Below are 12,620 nucleotides of genomic sequence, written 5' to 3' on the forward strand. Positions count from 1 at the left end.
TGGGTGATTTTTGATACCGAATTTGAATTCAGCGCCCCAAAATCCATAGGAATACGTGTGTCTTGTTACCAGATCCGCCCACTTTTTTTTGTGTGGCTGTGTTATTGTAGAAAATTATGTATAATACATATCAAAGACGGCGAACGTTATTTACCTGGGCGGGACTGCATTTGACAGTTTGAATAATTGACGTAACCTCTTATAAAGCTGTTCGATCGATTTGATTTTAATTATAAGAGTAAAAATGTTAAGAACAAGTGTAAAAAACATTTCAGGAGGGGAAACCGTGGGAAAATATTAATTTCGAGTTCGAACGATTACTTACACTCGTGATCCACATGCTTGAAAACGTTGCGGTGTGATCCAAGTCATTTTGTAATTGTATCTCGGCGCAATGTCCGGTCACACTTACGCCAGAAGAATAGTATCTTTTTCAACCTCACCCATGACCTCGTAAGTCGGTAAATTTTGATTAAGATCTTCGCGAGTCTCTTCATAAACACTTTTGGAAGCATTCTAGATTAAAAGCCACTTAACTGCTCGAAGAGGACTGGTTGTTGGAAAATTGTTCTGGGTCTCATAATGCTCCCGATATTGAAATCCTCTTTTTGATGATTCTGAGAAATATACCTAACTACGCGAGCAGCATCCATATTGCCACTTTGCTTCAATTCGAAGTCCGCAGCAAAACACATGTCTTCAGCACTTCAAGATGTGCTGCGAAAAAGTAGAGTTCGCCGGTACTGGCTTCGTGAAGATAAAGCGCCAAAGCTTTCCCAGCAGTTGTTCCCTTTTCCGCCATTTTCTTTTTTTTTCATACAGGGGGACCCATTTCACAATTTGCAGGAAATTTGCAGGTTTTTTTCAAACAAGACTCATTGCTTTTTAGAAAAACATGCAATGTTCTATTTTTTTGCTGCCCCCTCGTTTTGATATCATGAATGATCTTGATCATTATACTCACAAAATCTTTGGGAAGTAGATATTTCTCCACCATAATAAGCGAGAAATGCTCTTCAAACATTTTTTCCGCCACTTGATATCCATCATTTAGATGATTTTTGAGGAATTCGAGTATTTCACGATGACTCAAAAACAGTAGTGCGTCATCCAAGCTGTTATCGGTCAAAGAGCGACCTACAAAAACAAAGAGTAGAGTAAATGCCCATCGATTAATGGAAAGCTTGTTTTTGATTATGCAAAAACTTTTTTTTTTAATTTCATTTAAAAACAAAAAACTTCAAATACTTCATTTTTTACCTTTGAAATTAAAAACTATTAATTTGTATGTCCACAATATACATCAAATTCTTACTTTGAATGAAAAAATTATTTTTTATATTTATTTAGTAGTTTACATTTTTCATGAATTAGACAAAGTGAAGCTAGCTGGCGATGAAGTCAAAATACCTCCATTTTTATCCATCACAAGGCAAGAAATTAACAAACCTGAATTCTTGAAGCAAACAAGGGATTTTGCGTTGACACTTAATGTTGATCGATAATTCGTCGTATGTACAACGTGAAAATGGTCAAGAACCCGCAAAATTTAGAATTAAACATTTTTTTCCGTCGTTTCGTTTTCCACGTTTTGATCCATGTAGATATTATACTGCACGTGTATATTTCGTGACGGCAATGTAATAGCCGAAAATGAATTTTTTTCAATTTTCAGTCGTAATAGCTTTTAATCTATAAGTTTTTTGTACAAAACGTACAAAATATTTTTTCCGTATTTTGCCCCGTATTTTCAGAAAAAAAACTAGTTAGAAATCATTTTAAAAAATTTCGCAATAAATTGTTAATAATAATTGGTACCATATTATATCATTAAAACGTCTTCAATCATTTTTTACATAATATTCTATTAAATAATCTTTTAATGTGAAATTAACAGCTAAAAATATCTATAAAACAATTATTGGGGTACTTGAGATGTATTCCGCGAGTTTTAAAGAAAGAAATTATAAATAGGCAAATATCGGCACACGTTTTCAAGTTTTTTAGGTGCCTATGAATATTATTTACTACTTTTAATGAAAATATTCACAGAATATTGTCCCCTATCTTCCATATACAGACCCATTGTGCGCCCGTTAACATTTACACCAGAGAACTTGGCGTACCCTGTGTGGCGTAACGAATTCATATTTTAGCGCACAGGAAATTTTATGCATATATAGCGATTCACTTCCGAACTAGAGATTGGCTTGCAGAAATTCGCTCTCGAATATCTGGAAACGCGGCAAACGGATTGTCACGTGTTATTATGTAACTTAGATGATTGGTGAGTCGCCAGAAGTAATGATGAAGAGTGGGAAGGTGCTTCCTTCGAACCACATAATAATAATAATTGAATTGGAGCAGTATCGTTGAATGCGCCAAGTGTTCGCATTATATTGGCAACGATCATAAAACTCTTTTAACTATGTTTCTGCGGAGCAATGTAAGGTACATATTAATTAATCCCGGGAAATGTTTTTTCTTTGAAATCTTTTTTTTAAATGAACGGTTTGAGAAATCCGAATATTGTATGTTTTCAGCGTATTTTTTTATTTTTAGTAACGCAACATTCGAGAACTGACGCTTTGTAAATGATCAACACTATAGGTTTTCTGAAAGTTTAAAGAAATGCCCCAAATGTAATAATCTTTGGGAACGCTAACTGAACAATCCTCGATCTAACGGAATTACTCAGGCTGTTCAATCATTTTTCTCTCCACTGCATCTTCCATGATATATTCATTACAAGAGCGACTCACCAACAAAGCGATAACTAAAAGCGTTAAATAATCATCCACATTTTTCAATTCGCATTTCTGAGTTCCCCACTTTATACTAGTTTGATCATTTTATTTATGTCTTTTGTACATGTGAATTATAAAATCTTTTAATGGATATGATTCGTATCTAGATTGGAGTGATGCGTGTGTATGTGTGCATACCGAATATAATTTTAAATGTTATGTCATAATTTTTAATTGAAAATCGGATTATTTATTTATAATACAAATATCGCTGATCGTAATGTTTTTGTGTCTCATTTCTCTCTCTCTCTCTCTCTCTCTCTCTCTCTCTCTCTCTCTCTCTCTTTAATAACTAATCTTTTCACTCGTTTGTCTTTTTTCTTAATTGAGTCGTTAATTTTCGTAGTTGCCCTCTTTATATTTTATTTTATTTTAAAATAATGATTGTATTAATATCAGTCAGCTCAATATGTATTTTAAACTTTAGTTAAACATGTTGTCAAATTTTAAAGTTTTTAATTTAAATGAACAATAATAAAAGTTTATTGTTACACCTGGGGATTTAGAGGAATACGGCCATATCTTCCGCTCCCATGAAGACAGTGATTTTGTAATTATAAAGTATTTTCAAGAAATGACGACGCCATCTACCTCCCCTCGAATATAGACTCAAGTGAATTTATGGAAAAAAACAACCTGTGGCAACAGCTTCTAAGGTCTGCCGAAAAACAGACCCACCTGCCACCCCTGAAGAGTCAAAGGAACCTGCTTTGATATTTTCCCTCAAATTATGTCACCAGTGATAAAAAGTGATGGCAAATTGTCATCGCTTTATTTATTAATTTTCTAAATAAATGCGCTGCGTGAGCATTTCAAGACAGAAAGAATTCATTTTTTCTGTATCTGGTCTTTTTCATTGATTTTCTAAACAAATTTGATAAGCTAATTTGTTTACAGTTTGATTCAGTTCGGTTCATATTTAGTTCAATTTAAATCATGCACATTACTACTATTGATGTTTAGGATCGGGTCCAATGAACTGATGGGATGCACAGCAATAGGATCAAGCTTCATTGGAGTTGGTCGAGATCATTGGTTGGAGATGTTAGACAATCCGAGAAAACCAGTAGCGCAATGGTACCCGTTGATGGAAACGGTTGCTGGACATATTCCTGCAGTATCGTCTGAACTCTTGCCAGTAAGCTTAAGCTGCTTCAACAGCAGGTACGTTATCGATTTCCATTATAATTCAAGAAAAAGGGGCCTGTATGTTAGATCATTATGTCTCTTAATATGAATATTTTCTCCAAAATAATAACACACAAGTTTTATATTTTTATGCCAACTTAACCATTTTATGGACTTTGTTGCAGCTGAGCAACCTTCATTATTCTCGATTTTCCTGTAACAAGCTTAGAATTTCCTAAAATAAATATGTGGATTAGATGAAAGTAAACTATTACGCATAATAGAATATTTTTTTGAAGAATGAGATAAAGAAATCGTTAAAAAAGGTCCCAAATTTTCAATTGTCAATAACTTTTCAAATATCAAAAATTTTCAATATCGATTCGTATTTAAAAGCATTCGAGTAGTTTTGACTAGTAAAAGTAAACACTGGCAAAGTCTTAATATTTCATTAAATGTGACGCGATTCAAGAAAAGGGACCTACTAGGCAAAAAATAGATTTTCGGATTATGATGGATTCTATAATTTCTTTAACTGATCTTGCTAGGGGTGTAAACAAGAATTGTGTATCTGCATTATTTCACAATATGAATCATTGAAAAAGAGTATTTGCACGTGTGCGCAGCGGCGGAGATGTCTTCAATCGTTTGTCCTGTAAAATTTCGCTTTTGTCTGGAAGATCCCTTTTCTCGGATCGCGTCACAAATAATGAATGTGTCTAAAATTTTCTATTCTGTGGACCGAATACATTTTAAATCGGGCTGTTTCCGTATTTGAAGTAGCAGAATTTGTCGTAGACAATATATGTTGTTTTTTAGAAGAAATGAGGCGATAAGTATTTTTCCGATTTATGAAAAAAAAGCTTAATTCAGGCCTGTCCAGAGAGGGGAATTTGACTCAAACACCACATGCCTGAGCCTTGAGAAACGTCATAACTGCACGAAAAGCGATTTGGGACTTTAACCCCACGACCAAACTCTACTCGCTGCCGGAAAGGCTTCGTAGTTGTTCGTGATGCGTGCCACGTGACCAAGGATATTATACACCTAGATGCGGCAAGTAGCGGCGGAGTGGGGATAGAATTATTAGTAGGTCAAGATAAATTTAGACGACGCTGTCGGCGGAAATCTTAACCCATCCCGCTGGGCCTCTCTACCCACACAACTATCCATCCCCTCATAACAGTGTTGTGAGTAAAATGTTACCCGACGATCGAGGAAAATAACAATAAAATAACAATAAAATAACAATAACTAATAACAAATTCAAAATTTTGTAACTCCAAACGATTTACATACATGAAATTTTATACTTATTCAATATGAAATTCTCCTTCAATTTTTATCAATTGAAGTTGATATGATTTGATTAGGAAAGTTTTCATTTGGAAAAATTTAAACTTTAAGCCTTTCCATTAAAAATGAAACAATTGCAGAATTCTACAATTGTTCAATTTTCGACACTATTCTTTTTTTTATTTGAGGCCCTTCAAATTTTAAAGCTGAAATTTGGTTTCTATTTTATTTTGACCCATACAATATATAATCTGTAATGCTTTCATGTTGAAATGAATTGTATTTAAAGTTGTTAAATTGTGAACAGTTTTATTGATATGATTATAAATTTTGAAACATTATGTATCTTTCAATGATTAAAGTGCAGAACTAGATAACCAACATTTTCCCGAAACTGGGCGTTGTGCATATAAAATTCTCAAACAATCTAATACATATTCTCTTAAAAGGATTTGTTCGAAATCTCGTTTTTCATATCGTAAAATAAGACTGTTGGTGATTCAAAAGCAAATAGTTGACTGTACTTGTATCCCATCTTCATCTTTTTTATTTTTAAATTCTCTAGCCACTTACCTTTTTGTAAGACCTTTTTCTGATCATATGTATGTTCCTACTTTTTTCACAATACAATAATAAAACGCTTCTTTTGTCAAAGAAAAATCTCTTGAATCAATCAAATTCCCAACAAAAATCCTAGATCTCCATTTAATATAAAAGTCACTTTATAAGGTTTTTTTACTTAACTTTTTGCCGTGCCATCAAAAATGATATATGTTAAATTTATTATTAAGTGTTTTTATTAAACTTTTACTCAGTTAAACCCGTTTATACATCATAACCACGGACTAAATCCAGTGACTCATGAGATTAGAATGTTATGAGTTTTGATTCAAATAATTTAATAACATGGTTGAAACCTCCTGCGATGATGTTGTAGGTATACAATTGCTCGCTTACTGATGATCAAGAAAGTTTCTTACAATGCGACAGGTGTTTAATAAAACCGCCTTCTGAGCTGCTGCCAATACCCTACTGACACCTAAATGTTCAAGATGTTCAGTGCATTTTGCGTGCACATTGCCTGTAGCCGAAATCACAATGGGATGAATAGATGCATGATTCACTTTCCTAAATATGGTCTTTACTTCATGCCTTAATTCGCTATACTTGTGTATCTTGGTTGTATAGGTTGACTGCAAATTTCGGTTAATCGACGGTGCAGAGTCCGGGTCATACTTATACAGCTTGGCCTTGGTCTCGGATATCGTTTTCTTGCGAAGATAGTAATGTTTGATCAAAACTCGAAACTCAGCTTTTTCCATATTAAAAAAAACTCGGAGGTTAGTTGCTTCTCAGTGCTGTAACTTGTAAATGCGTAAACATAAATGGCTGAAGTTTTGACAGGCGTCATTTGAAGGATCAAGCTCGACGAAAACGTTTCACATTAGTGAATACTAATGCCATCTCTTAGAATTTTCAGGTACTTATCAGACTGCCTAGTATGATGTAATCTTCGCTTTCTAAAACGGACATTGGAATGTATCTATGGAAGGGCATCCATTCTTTTAAAAGTCCTAGGTTTAGAGCAAGTTGTTGATATATAATGCCCGCTACATCATTATGTCTGTGCGTATATTCTCTCTAAGCCATTACGCGACAGCCATCAATAATGTGCTCAATGGATTCTTTAGTATCTAGACATAATCGGCACCGGTCAACCACGTCTTGCTGTAACACGTGTTTGCCATAATTCCTGCTGCTGACAACCTTGTCCTGTATTGCAATGACAAATCCTTCCGTCTCTGGATACAGAACACCCTTTCTTAGCCAAATATTAGATGCCTCACTATCCACTTTATTTTGATCTAACATGTTGGGGTGCTCGCCATGGATGGCTTTCTGCCTCCATTGTATTCCTAATTCCTCTATGGTTTCTGCCCTGATATTCAAGGCCCCATCTGAGGATAAATTTAAGGGCGTGTATTCAAGATCCTCTTGAAAGATGGTTCTGTAAAGCGCAACATTTCGTTTGCTGTTAAAATAATCTCGTAACTCTATAACTTGTGACTCACACAGTTTTTTGACATCTACAACGCCCCTACCCCCTAAATGTCTTGATAGAACAACCCTTTCAATCGCTGAATTTCTGTGGTGCATTAGGTGCTTCGTCATTTCTACGCGAACAATTCTGTTTAACTTTTTAAGGTCGGTGTTAGACCATTTTATGAGCCCGAAGGAGTACATGAGGACAGGGATGGCATATGTGTTGATTGACCTGATTTTTTTTGCCGAGTTGAAAAAACTCTTTATAATTAATCTGAGTCTCGTAATGAAGACAGTCATTAGGCTTGTCTTAACTATCGTATGTTGAATACCCTTAGATTCAAGAATACCCAGATATTTATATGATTCGCCTTCAGTCATTGCCTCGATGTCATTTTCGAACTCGTTCTCTAACTCTGCGGTCCCTAATTCCCCTCTGATTAAATGCACTGTTCTGCATTTATCTAGTCCGAACTAGCCTACAGCTTCAGGTCATCCATGTAAAGAAGATGTGTCACTTAATGACCATCCTCATTATCATGAATTCTGAATCCATGAGACATGCTGTTTAGTGTTTCGCTCAATGGATTCAACGCTAAACAGTACCATAGTGCGCTGAAGGAGTCTCCTTGAAATATACCCGTCGTAAAGCGTATTGATCTACTTATCCTTGGTTGTCCGCGGTCAAAATACTTGGTTCTTGTACCTCAGAGCCGCATCGTATAGCTTAGGAAGTCAATAATGCGTGAACAGATTTTGTAAAGTTTTAAGACTTCAAGCAAATAGTCATGCGGCACGGAAAGAAACGCTTGCTTGTAGTCAATGTGTGCCATGTGTAAGTTCCTTTGATGCTTATGAGCTTGAGTCATGACAACAGAGTCTATACAACATCCTTTTTGTTCTTCTGTAAGAATGACGTTCTCGTCGCTATGAGAATATACCTTATCTGCAATTATAGCTGTAAGACATTTATAAATTGTTAGAAGAGAGGCTATCGGTCGAAATTCAGATGGATTTTGAGCGTCTGATTTTTTTGGTATCATATACGTAGTACCTTGGAGCATAAAGCCTGGCATCAAATCTGGATGTTCAATGATCTTCTGAAAACACCTTGCGAACGCAAGATGCACACTCATCAGGTACTTGAACCAGAAGTTGTGCACCATGTCCGGACCTGGAGCTTTCCAATTACTTGCCCTCCTCAAGACCACTGAAACATCCAAAGCTGTGATGTTTGTCAGATGTATTTCTGGGCTATTTCTGGCCCCTACTTCCTCCAGTTTGAACCACGCAGTGTCCAAATTACATCTGTTCATTTTTCCTCAAACACCCGACCAGTAGTTAGTCGTATCTTCCAACTGAGGGACTTCGGTGCCTTGGTGGTTATTTGGCTTTACTCTCAGTGCACGATAGAACCTTCTTTCATCTGGCTGAAAGTTTTGGTTTTGTTGCCTTCGTGCATTACTTTTCTTGTATCGGCGCAGTCTAGCAGTAAGAACATCAAGTCTCTGTCGTTGAGAGTCTAAGGTTTCACCCAATATTGCTGGTGTTAATGTCTCGATGTGCCGCGGGTGGATGATTTTAGTAACATGGTTCATCAGCTTTCTGATACTATTTCCTTTTTTATATTGAGTTAATCGACCCAATTTGCACCTTACTTTGCTGACACCCATATCCAACCTGATCTTCCATGGTGGATCTCGATCCCTTACTGGGACAAAAACTGCATTTGCAGGCCTAGTTTTCCGGCCCAACGTTCTAACGGTTGCCACAGTTGTACAGTATACAAGAGTTTGCATCTCTAACGCATTTTGTTCTACGTTCAAATACGTAGGTAAAACCTTGCTGTCGAGATGTGCTATTAGTGCACGCAGATTATTTGTGATGTTCATTTTGGGCAGAGAATGCCTTAGTGTTGGTTCTACATATCAGAACTCTAGTAAAGCATGAGCAAAATTCCTTTCCAGGTGCTGTAGTTCTTCTGAGATTTCCCTATCCACATCATCGTTAGTAATATCCGGATGTGGTTCTAATGGATTTTCACACTTTGAATCCTCATACTTTGCCCACATTTCTCTGCCAAAAAATAAAGGCGCATAACATCTCTGTTCATATCGTATGTCCATTTTCTTCACTTTTTTGGTTGCTGAACCTCTGCTTCTGCCTCTGGTTGTATAAGGTCATCTACCTCTGGAGGATGTGGTGGTGTTGGATCATCAATAGGTTGAGGAAGAACATCAACTGCTCCTGCTTGACCGTTTGAAGCGGCTTTCTCTAGCTGATGTTCATTGCAGTCGTTTTTCGACGCCAAATCAACCTGTTGTTTAATCTCCATTGCTCGGTCTTCTGTAGCATGTAGATTAGTCCTGATGTCTTTCACCTTATCGATAAAATCTCTTAGTGCGACATTTTGTATATTAGGATACTTTGCAGCAAATTTTGTTCTTAAATTGTATCCTTTTTCCTTGTTTGCTTAAAACTTCGCACTTTCATAATAGAGACATACCAATTCCTCTTTTATTGTTGTATCCCAATTGATGCTCTCCCACGGTATTTCTGTCGAGGTGGTTGGCTGCAAATAGCTAGCGCTAGCCAAAGCATCCTCAGCAGGCACAGTTAATGTTCCACTGCTTACCGTTTGTCGCAGATGTTCTTGCTGGCCAGCTGTTTTATTAGTGAGATCTGCCTGACCATCTCGCAGCTCACCATCGCCTCCGTCCCGCATGCTGTGGTCCCCAGCTGTGGCTCCAGGGGCGCCCCGACGATGCTCGGGAAGCGACAAGCGTTTCAAAATCTTTAATATATTCTCTATTTTTCAGTGATGGGTTTTGGTGTTCTACTTAGTCCCTCTCCTCTTCGTTATTAGCCTATTTTGCAAAAAAAACCCTGTCAGTAGCAATGCTACCGCCAACATTGCCGTCAAAGTCATGAGAGGAGAGCTCAAGCCCTACCGCGACATCAACGCGGAACACCTTCGGTAGGGGGAACACCTTCCCCCTAAACGTGATGTTTTATTATTAAATTTTATTTTTTTTAAACATTTCTGTGTTGAAATGTTGTCACAGGCTTATACTGCGCAACGTGTCGAAGGCATTTTTTTGGTTAGATTTGGATTTTTTATATGATCATTTAGCACGGGGTTGTTCCGGTATATATCATCAGTCACAGACGCATTTTTATAATGCAATCAAGTGATCTGATGAGAGCAGTCTGCCCATACATATTGGACAAAGCCTGGTTTTACCCCATCATTGACGGACTGGGTTGTAGTCAAGTACACAATGGGGGGATCTACAGCTTAAGGTGGGCTCCAAACCACCAGAACCTCAGTAAAGGTATATTGATAAATTTCTGGAGGTACCGGCTCAGGGATCGAACCCCGGACCTCTGAGATGAAGTCCGAGCTTCTAACCAACTGATATTATTATTATTATTATTATTATTCATTTACAAATAAGCATATACCTTTCTTCTCTTTGTACGTCTTTCAGCGACAACTCATATGTTACAGTGCGAGCGAGACCGCGACACATAATCTTTATTTTCCAGCAATGGATTAATTTTTTTGCATGAACTCTTTTTTATTTCTATTCGGCTCCCTTATATCTCTGGAGCAAGTTTTTTATTATTTTTCTCAATTACAGAATTGATTGTACGCTTTATCCAAAGACAATTTTCAAACCAAATAGAATTTGAATTTCCAAATTCTTGAATGATTTCCTCGGAATTGGTTAACTTTTTCTAATCAAAATTTAGCAACTCAAGATTTTAGAAGCAAGATTTTACATTTTATTTATACTGAAAATTGTACTTTTAATCGTTTTTCGCAACCGAGCCTTTTCCAGTTTTAGGCTCCTGTCACTTTGAAATTGTAAATTTCTACATTCTGTTTCTCGAAACTGGATTTTTTTTAATAATACATTTTCTTCTTTTAATTTAAAAACACTTCATCGCGGAACCAAAGTCTTTTTCATCTTTAAATGGTGATTTCGATTGTACAGAATGTTATTTGGTTGAGAATGATTTCATTTCGAAGGCATAGTTCTATCATACCTAGTCTATTTTTTGGTGCTAAACGCCAGTAGGGCCAGAATTGTTAAATTTCTCAGACTTCCAATTCGACGCAATGAAAAACTATGTAAAGAAGTTATTCCAAGTTAAAAATTAAGCGTCGTTAACAATTACCTTTTAATTTAAATAAAATGCTTCTATTACTAGCCGAGTTTTAAAGAAAAAAACATTTGAAATTATTTTTTTCTCACTTAATTTTATTCTTTGACGGATTCTCTACGAGTCTCTGTGATGCGATTTAGCCTATATTTTATACAGGACTTATATAATCATTAATTTTCCAAACAATTTTTTTCTTAAATACATGTTTGTAAATATAAACATAGCAAAAACATTTCTAGAGAGTTCATCAACGAATAGAATATGCCGTAATAAGAATTTCGCAACTTTTACCTGAACAGAAAGCAGAAGCCTGTGTAACTCTCTAAATAACTAAATAATTTTAAACTGAAATATTTATTCGAAAGTTCGCCTAGCGCTATCTTCTAAAGTTAGTTACAGTTAACAATTGAAATACTTTCCTCAAGTTTTAAAATAATTTCTGAACTTGAGATAACTACTGAATAGTGTAAGCGCTGAAATAGAAATTTAGTTTCAATTTACATAATACAAGCATGTATCAGTGAATACATAGTTTTAAATATTTTATCTATTAATCTTTTATCTAAAATACCACACTCGTCAGTTCGAGGCTCAGTTTCTTTGATGTTAATTTCAACTTTACATGTTTCAATTGTTAAAGTAAACATTTTTTAATGACAGGGCTACGTTTATATAAATTTCGGCACGAATTTCAGGACAAAGGGGCTCTATATATCGACATTTTGGTACAATTAGCTGGATATTTTCGGTACATATTTTGTATCGTTCGTCTTTCTTACAATTATTTATTAAATATATTTAGCTAATTAATAGCTAAATTTATATTTATTAATAGCGAACAGAAAGCCCATATTAGTAACCATTGATTAAGAATCTCCAGGATACTTTCCTTCCATTAAGTTCTAGGTTTACCGATAGAATTTTAGATTTTGAATTTAGATCTTCCAAACCATCCAGAGACAACTGATTTTTAAGATTATCAAAACAGGCACTAAAAATCATTTTCTGAGACTTTATGAATCTATAGGTTTCATAAAATTCTGGGTCAAATGATATATATGTCAAATATGTTCAAATATGTTGTGTAAATTTTAACTATTTAAGTTGTAGATTGATTGTTTTAGTTGAAAACTCATTTTTATAATTTAAAATTCAGCTTTTCCAGTTGAAGAT

General features: G+C 35.6%; 1 protein-coding gene across 5 annotated transcripts in view; it reads left to right on the top strand.

Moving 5' to 3' along the window:
* The window catches only part of LOC117172354 (synaptotagmin-10-like), a 476,779-nt gene that overhangs the window by 242,276 nt on the left and 221,883 nt on the right, over positions 1-12,620 (top strand). For 2 of the 5 annotated variants that reach the window (XM_033360185.1, XM_033360188.1), the window contains 2 exons: positions 3,771-3,971; positions 4,809-5,202. In XM_033360185.1, coding sequence (XP_033216076.1) covers positions 3,771-3,971; positions 4,809-4,899 — 292 coding nt within the window. In that variant the 3' untranslated portion in view covers positions 4,900-5,202. Of the gene's footprint in view, positions 1-3,770; positions 3,972-4,808; positions 5,203-12,620 lie in introns of those variants that run through there. The other 3 variants (XM_033360186.1, XM_033360187.1, XR_004467013.1) reach the window with 2 other exon arrangements.

This window comes from Belonocnema kinseyi, chromosome 5, assembly GCF_010883055.1.
Source record: "Belonocnema kinseyi isolate 2016_QV_RU_SX_M_011 chromosome 5, B_treatae_v1, whole genome shotgun sequence".
Taxonomy (NCBI): Eukaryota; Metazoa; Arthropoda; class Insecta; order Hymenoptera; family Cynipidae; genus Belonocnema; species Belonocnema kinseyi.